At 41.7% G+C, this 18,240-nt stretch overlaps 1 protein-coding gene across 1 annotated transcript in view; it reads right to left on the bottom strand.

The window, feature by feature from the left end:
- Positions 1–18,240, bottom strand: part of ARHGEF26 (Rho guanine nucleotide exchange factor 26) — a 65,740-nt gene that overhangs the window by 13,784 nt on the left and 33,716 nt on the right. The window contains exons 7-11 of the mRNA XM_081910904.1: positions 12,593–12,745; positions 10,728–10,857; positions 7,589–7,663; positions 2,303–2,392; positions 562–716 (exon numbers count right to left, since the gene is read on the bottom strand). Coding sequence (XP_081767030.1) covers positions 562–716; positions 2,303–2,392; positions 7,589–7,663; positions 10,728–10,857; positions 12,593–12,745 — 603 coding nt within the window. The remainder of the gene's footprint in view (positions 1–561; positions 717–2,302; positions 2,393–7,588; positions 7,664–10,727; positions 10,858–12,592; positions 12,746–18,240) is intronic.

The raw sequence follows: 18,240 nt of genomic DNA on the forward strand, positions 1-18,240 counted from the left end.
ATCAGAGTATGTCTAATGCTGCATTTTATCTTCTTATAGATGCTTAGTACTAAACCTGAGTAAATCTCATTGCTCGAATGCCTTTCAGCTTGCTTGCTCGATTTTAAGAGTTACATCTAATTCTTTTAATGATGTTATCTGATATGCAAAGAATTTGCAATCTTCTTCTTTAAAATGTACACACTGTATTATCCCAGTGCTAAAAGTGGTCCCATCGACAAGACAATTCTGGCATGTACTAGCAATCTATGGCTGGATTAATTTTACATCCAATCACCATCACTGGCTGAAGCTTACACCTGTAAGCCCAGTTGAATGCACAGACCGATTAAGTAGATAAAATATTTTAAAGGAGAGCAGGAGGCTGAAAAAGATGTACAAAGGAACGTGCATGAGTTGCCACGTGTCTTTCAAGCATTGCACATGTACTCTTCTCTTTACTCCCCTGAATGCCCCATACAATGTGCCCTAAATCCATATCTAAAAGAGGGAGAGCAGGCAGTTATTTTTTATATCTATTTGTCCATTGCAACAGACTCACATATCCAGTGCAGCTCTTACCTTTTCTTTTTTGTGATAATGAGGACATCATTGAAGAGGAAGAAGTACACTTGTTGCTTAGAAGTCCTTTTAGAGAAAAGCCCAGTGTCTTCCACATACGCTATCAATTCACCTCTTTTCACTAGCCATCGGGAAGAGGAAACCAATGGAAATGGCTACAAAGTAAGGAAATTGCAATTAAGCCCATAGTAAGATTTTGTGGTATGTTTTCCCTTTTCCCACAGAGAGATGCGTGCACATTTATAATAATCTCTGAGCTCCTTCCAAACCTAGAGTTCTGAATACAAAAGGAAAGAAAGAATGCTCTAAAATAATTCCTGAAATAAGTAGTCACTTCAGCTTTTCAAATACCACAATTAGATCAAACTATTTATAAATCATGCAATCTGGTTTACATTAAGAACAAAAGGCACCATCATAATGCAAACCAGCCCTGAGGGCTTTGGAGAGCTTTGTGGCAGGTTGAAAATTGCAAAAAGAAATAAATATCTAATAACATTTTAAAAACAACAACAACCACTCCTAAGTGAGAGTTTTCATTTGTCCATGATTAGCAAATGACTCAAAGTTTTCTTCTATATGAGCAAAGTATGTTTCTGATTTTGAACAGAAAATGTAAATATCTTTTAAAAAAATCCAAAGAGTATGGGCAGTATCCCAACTAAACAGTTATGCTATTGCAGCAACTTTTAGCTGTGCAAAACAGGTTTGCATTAACCATCATTTAAGTGTTGGAGATGCATGGAGCAAACATGGTTCAAATAGGTTCCCTTTCTCTTTAGCCTCTCTGCTTGAAAGTTGACAAACCGGTCTTACCACTGTTAGCTCACTAAGCTACATCCTGGTTTCTCTGTATATTTAGAATTTTAACCAAGGTTAGGAAACAGTCTGGCTGGCACTACCCACTGAAATGGGTTACGAGTGATATCCAACTGAGTCAATTTCAGATGGTCTACTTTCAGTAGACGTAAGTCCAATTATTTTTGAATTATCTGAATATGACCAATATTAACTCCAAAATTCAAGCTAATTACAATTAAACAGATTTTGTCATTGTATCACTGTACAAACGTTTAGCATTTTGTGTGTGTGTGTTTGTGTGTGTGTTGTCTTAAACACACAACATTAAAGTTCTTCAACTAGCAAAAACAAACATGCAGAAAGAGCAAACAATTATTTCCAGGACTCTTTATATTACACTGAATAGGAATTATGGTACAGTTGTACCTTGGAAGTTGAACAGAATCTGTTCCGGAAGTCGGTCTGACTTCCAAAATGTTTGGAAGCCGAAGTACAGCTTCTGATTGGCTGCAGGAAGCTCCTGCAGCCAATAGGAAGCCACAGAAGTAGCATCAGACATCCGGGCTCCAAAGAATGTTTGCAAACCGCAACAGCCACTTCTGGGTTTGCAGTGTTTGGAATCCAAGGTACGACTGTATATGATATCTGAGGCAAATGTACAGGTAAGGAAATGTATGTGTTTAAAAAAACAACCAATCATTTTCCTGCTCGGTTTGAGTAACTAGACTTCCATCAGGAGATAAGTCCCTTGTTCTGCATGCTTCAAGCACCACTGCCGATTTCAGGATATCAACTTATTTGCCACCTCCTAGAACATCATATCAACAGCCTCTAATTCCCCAGATAATAAACTGAGTTTACTCTAGCTGTGACAGCCCATCATTAAAACTAAGCAAAGGTTAAAGTTTGCACAACAGAAGTATGAAGGCAAATATCACACCTTGATTCTGAATTCCAGCTGGGAGTTGATAGTGTACATCATTTCTGTCCTTTCCATTGTTCGAGCACCTTCATTGCAGAGGCGAACCAACTGGGAAAGAAGACATTTTATTCAACTGATGTTATTTATATCTATTAAGCTTTCTGGCTTCTCCTTACAGTGCACTATTTTTCAGAGATTCAGAACAGCGGAAAGCGAAAGGGCGGTCAAAGAGATTTGAAAAGCACTTACTTTACAGATAACTTATCACAAATTAGCCTTTCCTGCAAACAATTTATATTTTATTAAAAAGAACTGCTGTTCACATCAATTTTGAAAACACTGGGCTATAGCCACCCCTACCATTGCACAATTCCCTTTGCCTCTTCAGTCACAAACCACAACTCCTTTATGTTTCCTATGCAAAACTTAGAACCCTGATTATGTGTCACCTTGGTAAACATGTTTTCGAAACATGAATATGGGGTAGTAATTTGTAGGGAACAATCTTTGACCAGGACTGGGTGGTTCTTCTCTAGAAATATGCTTCTTGGGCTGTTTTCAGCCTTCAAAAAGGCTTGCTTCCAGTCTCAAAGCACAGCTACGAAAAAGACAGTCTAGGGACATTTGCCAAGAAGAAATTAAGGACAGTTTTAACTTCTCCCACTCTCTGATTTTCCCCTACAAGCACCATGCACCCCCACCCCCCAGCAAGCCACAACATTAGCATTACAAGACAGACTATTTGTCTCATAACATGAAATTCTATCCTCAGTCCTAGTATAAAGAATAGCAGGTAAACATTTGGACACAAAATGTGGGGCATTTCAAGGAAAGACAGAAACCAGAGTTGGCATCAATGTGCTCCATACACCCTGAGCTTGACTCAAGTATTCATCATCTCATTCTTTGTTCCATGACGTTAATTTATTCTTTTATCTACTGCTCAGACACTCTTGCAATGGGAGACATGGAGCAAGCCACAGTGAAATCCCACTGTTCCTTTAATATATGTGGATAACAAAGGGTACATTCTAGTCAATTTTAAGCACCTTGAAGCCCTGCTGACTTAACTTTGGCAGGATAAGACCTCAACTAAGGAAACGTTGTGGGTTAAAGCACTTGTGCTGTTGCATTACATATAAGCCACATTAGCAACTCACAGCCACTTATGTGTGTTTTTCAGAAGTCAGTAAGGTTTTAAAAAAGGTAACAAAGCCAAGTAATGCTAAATTTTAATATGCTAAACTATGAGAATGAGCCTCATCTGCAAGCATGAAAAGGAGACTGGAAGCATTGATCCTTGGTTCAAATCAGTGTTTCTAGCTGTTTGTGGACTACACCTAGCTAGCAGGATGATGGGATTTGTAGTACCCCCCAAAAACAGCTGGAGACCCAATTTGGGAAACACTCGTTTAACCAACCAGATTTTTTCATTGCATCTGAAGAGAAATCATTGCTGTTGTTTTAAAAAAAACTAGCTAAGGAAAAAACTCAGGACCCCACTTTAGGCTCTTGCTTGTTCCTTTGAAGCCCCCACCCACTTACCCACACTGCATCTGCAATAGGGTGGTTGGGTGCACCAAAATGGCCTCGTGAGCCAAATGGGAAGGCCTAGAAGGCCAGGTTTGGCTCACAGGCTACTCCTGATTTAAACTAACCGGTCTGTCCTTGTCAGATGAAGCAACAGCCAGCCATTAGTTTAAAAATGGAAGTGCATACTTTCCCCTCTGCTCTCCTCTTCCAGTGCAGCCATGAAGCGACTGGAAGCACATGAACCAAAGGCTTGCCCATGATTGTCTTCATATCATTATTGTTTAGAACAGGCATCCCCAAACTCGGCCCTCCAGAGTTTTTTGGGACTACAATTCCCATCACCCCTGATCACTGGTCCTGTTAGCTAGGGATGATGGGAGTTGTAGTCCCAAAACATCTGGAGAGCCAGGTTCTGGGGATGCCTGGTTTAGAATTACATATGAACCAAGCCAGTGATACGTTTAAAAAATAAAGGTGCCTAATCAAGTTTTGTAATTAATATTGGACATTTAACTAACACTTGCAATACCACTGGTGTCTCCTGAAGACCTTTTTATGCCAACAGGCCTATGCTGTTGTTTAAATTTCTTGATTAGAGTGACATTTTAATGATTCATTTATATTGTTTTTGTGGTGCTTTATTGTGTGTATTTGCACACCTCTTTGATATTCTAGGGACATGGGTCGCGCTGTGGGTTAAACCACAGAGCCTAGGGCTTGCCGATCAGAAGGTCGACGGTTCGAATCCCCGCGATGGGGTGAGCTCCCATTGCTCAGTCCCTGCTCCTGCCAACCTAGCAGTTCGAAAGCACCTCAAAGTGCAAGTAGATAAATAGGTACCGCTCTGGCAGGAAGGTAAACGGTGTTTCCGTGTGCTGCTCTGGTTCGTCAGAAGCAGCTTTGTCATGCTGGCCACATGACCCAGAAGCTGTACGCTCACTCCCTCGGCCAATAAAGCGAGATGAGCGCCGCAACCCCAGAGTCGGCCATGACTGGACCTAATGGTCAGGGGTCCCTTTACCTTTACTTGATATTTTACACAAGTTGGCAGTATGCAAATACTTTTATAAATCATGGTGAGGAACAGAAAAGTTTTTTTTTAGGGGGGGGGAATGGGTAGTTTGTAAGATTTTATCTCTCGTTCTTTCCCCCCCTAAAGCAATGATCAAAACTCCTGAACCACAATACTGTAGGCCATAGACTCACACCGTTTCCCAGATATCATTCCACAAAAAGCATCATTAAGAAAGATATTGATGGTGAGCACTATTGCCTTTGCCAATACTCGCTACAACAGCAATAAAGCAAGTGATTTCTATATACGTCCCTATTATGGCTTTACAGACCTACCCTACCTCATTTTCAGGGGAGAAGGAATCCACCTGGAGCTTCTGCGATAGAAAGCAGTTACGTTAGCAATTTCTATTTCTAGCGATTTTGTGTGTAGGAGGCATATTAAGCTATTTTCTCCCTAGTAGCCGATGAATTCAGTGCAAGTAATGAGTAATTTGGAGAAGATGAAGATAAAGACTTTTTAAAAAGGCCCTAAGGGTATATTCTGGCTGAGAACTATTTGGCAAACTGCTAGCAAGCCATCAGAAGCATTTTTTATGAGCCAAAGATAAAAGTCAGGCTTATCAGTGATAATTTAGTGACAACCTCACAGGGTGAAGCAGTACTAGGCAAAGAAAATGGAATTTATTCTCCTCTTTCCTGGTCTGAATTTTATGCACATCACTCTGCTGTCCTCACAGTTAACTCTCACAATATTGCCTGAATAATATTACCTTACAACATCAGCATGCAAACTTGTCCCTCAATAACCGTATCTGATTTAACCAATTTCCATATTTCTCCCCCCACCCCCATAGCATTACTTTTTGCTTTTTGCTTTCTAAATCCCACTATTTTAAAAAGTGGAAATTTGCCTGCATATTAACAACTTAAGTGTAGTCCAGAATGCACATAGCCTTAGGCAAAGTCCAACTTTAAGAAGTTGGAATGCATATATCCAAAACATAAAAACCCAGCCCTTCTGTTGTGTCTATATTCTGATGTACCTCTTTTCTTCTTTTCTTTCTTAATGTTTTACTGATTTTGTTGTTGTAATAAACAATTAACTATCCCAAACTTCTTACTTCTTGATCCACAAGCAAAATGGGAAGGGAGAAAACAGGGCAGGGTGGGGGAAGCTGTGGGGCATTTGCTCAGGCTATATATGAATGAGGAAAAATAAAGTAGAGGAAATAAGGGGATGAAAGGCAAAGAACTGGACTGGGGAATGCATGACAACATTGGAGATAATTGCAAGGCAATGGTGAGATATGTAAAAGTTAGGCTGCATGGGAAGGAAGCTCTTCTTTACTGATGCAGCTGTTGGAATCCACCATATTTTGGGTGCCCATAAGAAGGTAATATAGCTAAGGCTCTATAAATCCACTCATATACTTCCTAGTAGTGAGTACCCTAGTATATTCACAGCTTGCAGGAGAGAAACCACACCTCCTTTCAGCGGTGTAGCAACCCACACCATCACCTGGGGTGGATCCAAGTTGTTGAGCTTAAAAAAGTCACAAAATGGTGGCAGATCAAGGCAGTTTGGCAAAAACCAGCTGGCAATTACTGACATCATATTCTGTTGATATTAAATCCATCATTGGAAATTGCTAAATTCTTCGCCAGCCTGCTCCTTGTGGCAAGCTTTCATCCCACTAAGTACAGACATTTGCTCCGGAGGTACTGTGGCTCAGCCTCCCCAGTGTAGGCAAAATTTGCTGATCCAGGGGCTCTAACAATGGGAAGCGTTTTCCTTTATCCCTTACCACTGTCACAGGCCTCTAAAAATTTCTACCCTTCATCTGTAACTCCTTCTCCCATTCTTTCATACACAACTTGCAGGGCACATTTCTTTCCCCCTCATTCTTTACTTTTCCCACCCACTAAAAAAGTCTCTCACCCTTTTCCTCTTCCTTTCCTTTCTGAGTTTATTTTAAATCATACTAATTACAATTAGTAACATTAGCCTTTAATATCAGTTTCTAATTTTACTTCAGCACCTCTTCTGGCTCTTTTCATTCAGAGGAAGGAGAATTTCCTTCCTGCCTCCTCCCGGCTGAATTTTTCTCTCTGCTACATTTATTCAGCATGCAATGAGTTTCTGCTGCTGGCACTGGTCCAATCGAAAGGCTGTGACACAGCCAGGAGACTAGTAAAGGCAAATGACAAGACACACGTCATGCAGTGGCACTGAGGTCTGCATGAAAGTGGCTCAAGATCCACCAATGGTTGAAATTAGCCAGGTACCAAAATATGTGAAACGGTGGCTTTTGCTGAATGAGTTTTAGATACGAGCCTTGAGCACTGTTCTTTCTCCAGAACAACTGGGACAGACAAGAGTCTCAATTATCCCGGGTTAAGCACAGTTCAGAACATCAAAGATTCAGGCCACTGACATTACAACAATGGCATACTGATTTAGTTAAGCATTTCAGCCATAAATTAACCTATGTTAAAAATTATTTACACCAAGAGCCATGTTCTTCTCCATTTCCAGCTTTGTAATGGACTTCAAAAACAACAACCCATTAATAGAATTGTCTCATGTAATTCTGATGGAAATGTAGCTGCATGGAATGTACGTAGGTGTTGTGGTCCACAGAGCTCAGCAAATCTTACTTCAAGTAAGTGTGCATGATTGGGCTTCAGCCAAAACATCAAAAAGTTATACAGAAAGTTTGGACAATGGCTACAGAAGAGAGGATCTAAACCTACCTTGCTTACTTCTTTTAAAGCTCGTTTGCAAGCTTCGTATTTTGGTGACTCTTTGGGCGTTTTCTGGCAAATAGTCTGAAACAAGGAGTAAGCCTATTTAGAGGGGTGTATATTAAGGTTCACAATGATATGGCATTTCACATTGCATTTGCACAAAGCTGAAAAGTTCAATATTGCAGGGCATGTGTGGGGAATTTCTCACCCTCCAGGTGATGCTGAAGTGCAACTCCCTTCACTCCTAGCCATTGGCCATGCCTTCTACTGCTGATGGGAGTTGAAGTGCAGCAACACAATGAGGGCCAAAGATCTCCCAAGACCTGTTTTCAAGAATCAAAATGTACCACCACCCAGAGCACCAACGAGAACATGGCAAGGTATGTTGTTATTTCTTTCCAGGAGTTACCATTAATTTGAAATTCAGTCTCAATACTTGGTAAGAGGGAAGGATTAACTTCTGATTGACTAAGGGAAGTGGTTGGACCCGTGGGTGACAAGGGAGTCAAAGGTGGTACTAAAGGAGAATTGCAGAAAAAGCTGAATGAACTCTTCACATCTGTCTTCACAATGAAATATACAGTGCATATCCCAGTGCCTGAACTGCAGGAAGGGAGTCTGAGGCACCCAGTGGTGACAACAGATTAAGCTCTAGGCCTAACGGAGAAAAGAAAAGCTGGCAAATCACTGAGTCCAGATGGTACCCATCCAGAAATCCTCAAATACTTCCAATGCTTCTGAATACTACCTGTTGGGAATTGCAGGTGGGGCAGGGTGCTCTTGTACTCATATCCTGCTTTCAGACTTCTCACAAGTATATGGATGGCCGCTGTGAGAACAAGATGTTTAACTAGATGTGCCATTGGCTTGATTCAGCAATCTCTTATGTTCTTACCTCTAACCAGGAAGAAGTCCCCCAAACCCCACTTTCAGTTATACTTAACACACTTCCCTCCCTTCCTTTCTACTTCCAAGATGGAAATGCCTCCTTCCCATCCCAATGCCAACTCTAACAAGAAACTGATTCCAAGTATTTCATTAGCGAAGCACCAATATATTTGCATTTCAGAACTTCTGAGATAGCAAATGTAATTCAAAAATTTCTCTTTCTGAGGAACACCATAAAAGTAAAAGGAGTCTGGTCGTTACATCAACATTTTGTAGACTTGCTTTCATTAGCAAGCTATGAAAACAAAGCAGAACCAAAGCAAACATCCTGCACTGATATGTTTCTAATGACGAGGGGGACGTAGTATGTTTTTTTGTGAGAGAAGCCAAAACGCTATATTAAACAGTTCCCTTGCAGTATGTTGCTTTTACAGGCGGAATGCAGTTCGGAGGATAATGATTCCTGAATTTCTGGCACACAGACCTGAGCAAAATTAATTACAACGAAAAGGTCTTCATGAAGAACAGACCTAGTGCTGATTGGTATAGAGAGTTATGGAGCTAGGAGATCCACCTCCTGCTGAGCTACTCAGACCTTTGCAGTTTAGATTTTGCCTCTATCGTTAAGCAGGGACAGTAGTAAAGTTTTTGAAGTAAAGAGGGTATCAACTTTGTGAAACACTTGATCCTTTTAAAAGTTTAATGTATTGCTATCACAATTATGCCAAAGCTGAAATTATTGCATAGGCTGCTAAATAGATTCTGAGCTAAGTTCAAGGTGCTGGTACAGGTGTGCAAATCCATATACAGCTCTGCTGTCAGAATCAGGCCTTCAGTGTAGCAGCACCTACCTGAACTCCCTCCTACTATATCAGACAAGTGTCTTATTCTGGTATCTGTTGGAAATGTTCCTCTTCTTCTAAACAAATACAAATTTCAGCTCTTTCTGTTTGCTATATGCAATGAAATTTAAATACTCTGAAGTGTCTGGATGAGGATTTATTTTGGGAAACACCTCTCAACGAAACAATTTTTTCACATCAGTTGTTAAGGCTGAAACCCTGATGCGCAGCAATTTATTTAAAATGGGGAATGTTAGCAATTAAGATGACTAAGAACTATATTTTAGATTTCTTAAATTTGACTGCCTTTTACATAAGTTCTCAACAGAGTGCTTTCACAGAAGTAAATTAGTGCTTTCTCCTAATTACATCCTAGTTGATGGAGCATTACTTTAGACATATGACAACTGGTTTAAAATTGACTATTTTTTACTTGAAACTGCTATGAAAACTTATTTCACATAATTTCCCCTCTTAAACTGAGAATTGTTTTGCGACGTTCAGCTATAAAAGCCATTGCTTCAGTATTTTACAAGTAAATACAGTGGTACCTCTAGTTACGAACTTAATTCGTTCTGGAGGTCTGTTCTTAACCTGAAACTGTTCTTAACCTGAGGTACCACTTTAGCTAATGGGGCCTCCTGCTGCTGCTGCCACCGCACTGCCGCCACACGATTTCTGTTCTCATCCTGAGGTAAAGTTCTTAACCCGAGGTACTACTTCCAGGTTAGTGGAGTCTGTAACCTGAGGTGTTTGTAACCTGAGGTGTTTGTAACCCTAGGTACCAGTGTAATGACATTCCCATAATAATAATAATTCCATAAAAAGAATTTTGCTGGATGAGGCCAAAGGCCTTTCTAGGCCGCCATCTTGTTTCCCACAGTGGACAACCAGATGCCTATAGGAAGCCCTCAAGCAGGCAATAATCCTGTCCCACAGTTGTTCCTAGCTGGTATTGAGAAGCATGGTGCATCTGAGCATGGAGTTATGACCATCATGACAAGTAACTATTGATAGTCATGCTTCATCAAAGAAACATCAAATACAGGGACAGAAGTAAAGCCCATTACTGGTAAGAGTGCAGGGAAAACAATGACTGCAATCCAACGCACAGTTAATATACCTAAATCCCAGAGAGGTTGATGGGACCTAGGCTGCCCAGCAGAAAGTCTCCCTCAGACCAGCGATCACATGCCTGAGCAGACATGAGGTGTTAACAATGTCCAAATAAGGGCACCCGGTGCAATGGACACTCATGCCAAAAATGAATAGGAAAACCTAGACTTTTTCTTAACAACAAGGCAATCAACAGTAAAAAAAAAAAGCTGAGCTAAAATGGTGGTGGCAGCAGCCAAACATGGTTTCTAAAACCAACTTTAAATACAGATATACGGTTTGAAATATGCCGCTCTTACATCCATCAGCAGCGGAAGTCGCGTGACCCTCTGCATTGGGAGAATGAGGAAAGAAATCATAGGTAAGTTTCTGCATTCTTCTTGGGACTCAATCCGCGACAATACTTCCTTGAATGCTGGATTTGTAGCCCTAACCAAAAACAACAATAATTTTAAAGAGAGAATTAATTTAAAAGTTACTTATGAATCCTATGAATTTTTTGTTCGGTGATTTGTCAGGTACTTTCCCAGAAACTGTGCTAATGCTTTTCTGTACCTAAGATTCCCCAACCTCGTATGGACAATGCTGAGCTAGGTAGACCAATGGTCTGACTTAGTATGAGGAAGCTTCCTGTTTCTATACATGGAAATGCATCATGAAACAGTAGACACTGCTTCTCCTGTGTCACTAATAGGAACTAAGGAACACAGAAAGATCCCTTACACTGAGTCCATCAAGCTCTGTACTGTCTACTATGACTGGCAGAGCTCTGGTCCTTCATTCACCAAATTCCTCAACTACTTTCCTCTCTTGTTTGTTACAGGACAAATTCACAAGAGGCTGTAGGGAAAGATGAGCAAGAGGAAGGACTGGTGAAGAAATGGGGTTTGAGGATCAGCAGCTGGAAACTCCTTCAATGCCTTGTACCATTTTGCATCTATAGAAACCATTTACAGGCAAGGAACATGCAACTCTATGGCCACATTTGAATTTCTGCTCAATAAGCTGACACATGAATGAGTTTTTAGCCTACGTGCACAGACCCTTCATTATTCCCTTTGCCTAAACCAGTAAACAAACCAGGAACTCCATCCTTCCATTAGCTATGGTGTCCCATTCCAACCAAACTGGAAAAGTGTTGTTAGCAGCTTCAGAACAAGGCAGGGATATTCAATCATGATTTAAAGCTTGCTAAATATCCCAACTTTTGTTCTGAAGCTATTAACTAGAAACTTCTTCCGGTTTAGTAAAATATAGTTCACTGAAGAACTTTGGAGTTTGCTTGCCATTTTTGGACAAAGGCTTGTTCGTGCTTTGGCATATTAAGTCAAAATATTATCATCTGAACTCTCCTCTGTGTGTGTGTGTTATCAATCTCTCAAATCTCCAGTAATAAATGCAGGATTTGAGCAAAATCAAGATCTCTGCAGCTAGTGCAACCCACCTCCCGCCGTGAGTTCTGCTGAATGAAGCAGAACATATTAAGGAACTATGAATTATGAATAATTAATTGCCTAATTCAGACCTTGTCCTTTTAAGTTGCAAACATTTGAATTAAAAGGGCTATTTCATTTATCAGGAAAAGGGAACTTCAGGCCCAGGTGGAAATGTGGTCCTCCAGAATTCTCTACAGTGGTACCTTGGTTCTCGAACTTAATGCGTTCTGGGAGTCTGTTCAACTCCCAAAACCATTCAAAAACCAAGGAGTGCCGTCCAATTGGCTGAAGGAGCTTCCTGCACTCAAGCGGAAGCCATGTCGGACATTCAGCTTCTGAAAAACATTCGCAAACCAGAACACTTACTTCTGGGTTTGTGGCATTTGGGAGCCGATTTGTTTGGCAACTAAGCCATTTGGGAACCAAGGTTTGACTGTATATGGTCCCTGGGACTCTCCTGAGGCTATACTCTTTACTTGCCCTACCTTTTGGCCTCCTTGAGTGTTTTTGCCTGTCTGGAATATGCTGCTGAACTCTTATAATGCTTCTTTGCTTGTCTTGGAATTACCCAATAGTAGAAACGTAAAATTTACATTTGTTGCTTTGCCTTTGGCTCTACTCACCACACCCATGTGGCCCCACTGGAAGATTTTACAGAAGGAAATGGGCTCATCAGGATAAAAAAAGATTGCATACCCATGATATAAATAGCAACTTCAATTACTTACAGTAGTTTCTGAAGTGTTCGCTGCTGGTAGACTTCATTTGTGCAATATTTCACATAAGGGTCAAAGGTTGATGCGGTATGCTTTTCCACAATATCACTGATATCATCTATGAAGATATTATTCTGATGCCTTGCTTCAAGCTCTTTAAAGAACCTAAAATGGAACAGAGCAAATTTACAAAACATAATTTATCAGTATATTATCTGAAAGGCTAAGAGGTCTTTAAGTGACTTCATAACCAAATAATTATATGCTGCAGTACAGAGATAACTAGAACAGCCTATAGAATCTCATGCCAGAGCCATGACCTGTCTCTTTCTCTGAAAATCATACATATGCTTTTATTGCCAGTAGAAATTGGTGTTCATGTGTGTGTGTGTGTGTGTGTGTGTGTGTGTGTGTAAGAGAGTGAGAGAGAGAAAGAGAATGGAAGATAAATGAATAAGCTACCACAATACAGATGACAAACCAACATATTTCACTGACTGCATTACAAGGAACTGAACCAAAAGGAATGTAGGACTATGAATTCGTTTTGAATAAAGGAAAGCTTAAACTGAATGGAGCCCATTCCTTGCTTATTTGTACCATTTGGGATGGGCATGGGAGATTAACTGCCTTGAGTGGCAACAGGAACAAGTAGCTACTCCTAGCAGCTGCCACCCACCCCCTCCCCATGCTCCAGACGCTGTATTGTTTCTGTGCACTGTCCTCCCCCACCGAAAAAAAATGGTAGTCACCATTCCCCCCCCAAAATGTACAAAAATGACACAATGTATAGCAAAGATAGCTAATGTAGCAAAGTTGAATTTGAATTACGAAACTAATGAAATTGTAATGAATTTATATCAAAGTCGCAATGAATATGAATGGCATACTGAAACAGATTGTATTTTTTATTTTTGCACGCCTCTGGTTCAAGGAATATACCCATTGTACTGCTTCTATGTAAAAATGAAAATATAGGTGTAAAGTATTCATGAATCGTATAAACTGAACTGCTAATGCATTCAAAATTTTTATGATAAACAGATCCAAATGGAGATGAAAACATGTTTTCTATAAAATGTTGCATATTTTCTATGCTATTTTATTCACAGTGAAAATATAAAGTCCTCAAATAATATAAACACCATGCAGAAATTTGAATGTAAGTGTTCCACTCAAATGTAACTTCACAGCACTTATCTAGAGAACATGATGTATCTACTTCCTATGTTTCCGCTACTGCAAAAAAGAACCATGAAATTTGTTCTCTGTAGCCAAGTGGACTTTTTATACCTTTATTCCTATTATTTCCTTGAAGACTGCTGTTGTTTGGTTTGTGGCTTCGCTAGATTCTAATCTTTGAAATATCTGGTTGTGTGTTATTTCTTATATTACTTATTGTATGTTGCTATTTGTAGGTTTTTAAAGTAATTGACTTTATATCAATATATAACTCCTGGGCAACTATTTGTGTTAAGTTGTGGGTGAACGTATCAGACGACACAGCGATTCTTCAAACAGCTCTTGTTTATTCACAGGCCAGGACAGAACTGAACTGAAGGGCTCAGTCAGCCTGCTTATATAGAGCTCCAGTACCACGTTACTGTAACAACTTTCTAAAACTATCCAATCATTGAACGTCACTTTCGATCCTTCATTTGCATAACTATCTACAGTATCCATCCAATCACTGAACGTCACTTTCAATCCTTCATTTGCATAACTACCGTATTTTTCGCTCCATTGGACGCACCCGACCATAGGGCGCATCTAGTTTTTAGAGGAGGAAAGCAAGGAAAAAATATTCTGAATCAAATGTTGTATAAACTACTGTATTTAATAAACAACCGGTATATCAGAATCACATTACAGCCATGTAAAGTGAACAGCAGTCAACAATGGCATTAAGAACCATCATCACTGTCATTAACAAATGAAGAGAGACTTTAAGGTTTGAGTACTCTTCTAGTCTTCTGTGAACCCCAAGAACTCATCACTGCTAGAGTCAGAATTTATGAAGCTCAGTTGCTCACAGTCACTGACATCACTTTCTTCGCTATCTTCATGTAAAATACCATCTTCGTACCCATCCAAAGCATTGCTAATGCCACATTTTTTCCTCTCAATCCTCTTCTTCCCCTCTCTCAGCGAACAGCCTGCCAGCTGCTTGCAAACATTCCCTTTACTTGAATTAAGGTCAAGAAACAGCCAAGCAGAGCTTCTCAGTGGCAGGCTTGGGAGGCTTTCCTTTTCCCCACTTTTTTCTCCCCCCCCCCCAAGCAGAACAGTCCCCTTTTCCAGCCTCCTCCTCTCCATCCCTTTCACCCAAACTCCTCAGGGGACGTCTACAATTTCTCCCCTTCACTGCTCCCTCTCCTTTGCCCTCTACCATGACTCTCCACTCATGGCAACCTATGGTACCTCATCTCCCTTCACCCAGCTTCTTGGTCCCCCTCCTCTCCGTCCTCTTCCTCCCCTCTCTCAGTGAACAGGCTGCCCGCTGCTCCAAACCTTGAGGGGAAGGGCAGGCTGCTGGCAGAGCAGCACCCCCCACCCCCATTCAGCAGCCCAAGAGTGTGGGGCATGGGCGCACAGCCTGCCCACTGCTCCAAACCTTGAGGGGAAGGGCAGGCTGTTGGCAGAGCAGCACCCCCCGCCCCCATTCAGCAGCCCAGAAGCGCGGGGGATGGGCGCACAGCCCTCCCCTTGCTCCAAAGCTTCCCGGGGCTGCAAAGGGAAGCCGAGGCTGCCGGCAGACAAGTGAGGCTCTCCCCACCTCCCCCATTCAACAGCCCAGAAGCGCGGGGGATGGGCGCACAGCCCTCCCGTTCCTCCAAAGCTTCCCGGGGCTGCAGGGGGAAGCCGAGGCTGCCGGCAGATGAGCGCGGCTCCCCCCCATTCAGCAGCCCAGGAGTGCGGGGCATGGGCGCACAGCCCTCCCCTTGCTCCAAAGCTTCCCGGGGCTGCAGGGGGAAGCCGAGGCTGCCGGCAGGGGAGCGCGGCTCCCCCACCCCCGCCCCCATTCAGCAGCCCAGGAGTGCGGGGCATGGGCGCACAGCCCTCCCCTTGCTCCAAAGCTTCCCGGGGCTGCAGGGGGAAGCCGAGGCTGCCGGCAGGGGAGCGCGGCTCCACCACCACTACCAAAGACCAGTCCAAGAGTGTGCCGCACTCCGGCAATTTGGCTCCAGGGACCACACATTCGCTCCATAGGACGCACAGACATTTCCCCTTACTTTTTAAAAGTAAAAAAGTGCGTCCAATGGTGCGAAAAATACGGTATCTACAGTATCCCCCTGCTGGCCCAGGGTCAGAACTTCAGTACATAACAATTTATATGTTACTTAAATAGTGGGAGAGCAAGCCACAACTTATGGTGCACCAAGCCAAATGTTAAGTACAAGGAGCTGAACAGTGACCTGTTTTTGCTGCCCATGACTGTAATGATGATGATGATGATGATGATGATGATGATGCATAGCCAAGCACCAAATCCACAAGTTGTGTTTAGTGAATTACTGCTGTTTTTGGAAGGAAGAGCCACAGCTCAGTGGTAGAACATCTGATTTACAGCAGAAGGTCCCAGGTTCAAACCCTAGCAATTCCTGGTAGAACTGGAAGAAACTCCAATCTGAAACCCTGGAGAGCCACTGCCAATCAATTTAGACAACACTGAACTAGATAGTCCCATGTATAAGGCAGCTTACTGTATTTAGGAGAACCTTTAAAAGAAACCCAGGTGTTATGGGTTCCAGAAGAGTACTGCTGTTTTCAGTTCTACAGTGACTTGCTAATTTCCCAATGGTAGTAGGATGGCCTTACCAGAGCATACAGAGCAGCTTCAGTAGCAAAGGATCAAAGCTGCCATATGAATGAGAGCAGTTGTTTATGCAGAATTTTTCGTTTCCCAGCTTTTGCCCACAGACTTCAACCCAACCACACAGACTCAACTTGCCACCCCAGACAGCAGGCTATTCCAGTACCACAGATCTATGAGTGGGAGACCTGTTTGTGTATGTAGATTGCATTTGGTAGATCTAAGCCAGCCATGACCAAACTTGACCCTCCAGCTGTTTTGGGACTACAATTCCCATCACCCCTGACCACTGCTCCTGTAGCTAGGAATGATGGCGGTTGTAGTCCCAAAAGAGGTGGAGGGCCAAATTTGACCATGCCTGACTTAAGCAAACAACCGAAAGTTTTGAACTATCACTTTGGCATATGCTCTATTGGCAAAAATTTGCTTACACTGGAGAAGAAATTGGTTTCGTTATTTGACATTTTATGATCTGAAGACATGTTTGACATTCAAACAATTGTGAATTTAAAGCACAACTATCCTGGCTATAAAATTTATGTAATGTCTTCAGAGAGGAGCAGTTTGTAGGAAGTTGAGATTAAGTCAGGAAAGCACAGGATAAATAATCTTTTCTCTTAAAAGTAATTTGGTGCATCTAAACATTGGTTAATAGTTCAACAAGGAAAGATCAGCAATTTGGTTGGGGATAAGATATCGTAATAACGGTTATGGGTCCATTTAAAATTGAGTCTAAAGCCCTTTTAACAATGCAAAGGGATTGCTTTAAGTGCTTTCCTCTTATCACTAAGAAGGTTATGAGATTAATTTAAGTTTAAACTAAACAAGTTCATGACAGCATATTCTTTCCCCATCTATCTCCTCATTAAAATAAGTATCTGCTGTGTAATAATCTAATCTAACTCATTCTGCTTATTCCCATGATGCTCCATTGACCCATCTAAAATGTTTTCTCCTTTAATTAGCCAGCTCTTGCTGAAGGGCTTTACTATGGAGTCAATATGTTGCTCTGCAAGTTCTTTTCAATAAACACCAATGCAGAGGCCTCAGTGTTTCATTGGGTTTAAAGCAGAAACGCTGAAGCACATGGTTCTGATCCAGCATTTCCTTGCATAAAATAAGATCTTAGATGCATGCACAAAGCTCCACATTCACAAACTTATCTCTGCAGTATCAAAAACGGTTTGGAGCAACTTCTCCCACTGCAGTAAAGAGGGCTGTGTCAGCCACTGGACCATGGTATGCTGTTTCTGAACAAGAGATGGATTTTAACAACTAATGTCATAGTCATTCTACAGCATATGCACTGGGTGAGCAAGCAAAGCTGTTATGGGTCTTGTATCTAGCCCTCCCTCTGAAACACTGGAGTTTGCTGGTGATAATGCATCCCATTTTGTTTAACCCACCTGGGAAACCCCTGCAGTAGTTTCGTTGCATATTGTTCACATGTCTCCAGTGTCAACCTCAAAATGATGATGCAGAAAAGGAGGGAGAAAATGTGCATCTTTATAATCACCCGGGTAAAGTTGATCTGAATTTTACAGCGAGGGAGGGAGCTATCATTTTTGGCATCTGATACTAGAAGCCTTCCAGATCTTTCTGGACACCAGTTCCTATCAGCCCCAGCCAGCAATCATATCAGCCAAATGATTGCTGACCATTGGCCATGCAAGCTGGGGCTAATGGGAACTGGTGTCCAGAAAGATCTGAAGGGCTACAGTATCAGAGTATACATCTGTAGGTCCATAGGTTTCCCACTCCCATGATACCGTGTGGGTGTCCAGAAAGATCTGAAGGGCTACAGTATCAGAGTATACATCTGTAGGTCCATAGGTTTCCCACTCCC

The sequence above is a fragment of the Podarcis melisellensis genome, assembly GCF_964234715.1.
Source record: "Podarcis melisellensis genome assembly, chromosome: 5".
Taxonomy (NCBI): Eukaryota; Metazoa; Chordata; class Lepidosauria; order Squamata; family Lacertidae; genus Podarcis; species Podarcis melisellensis.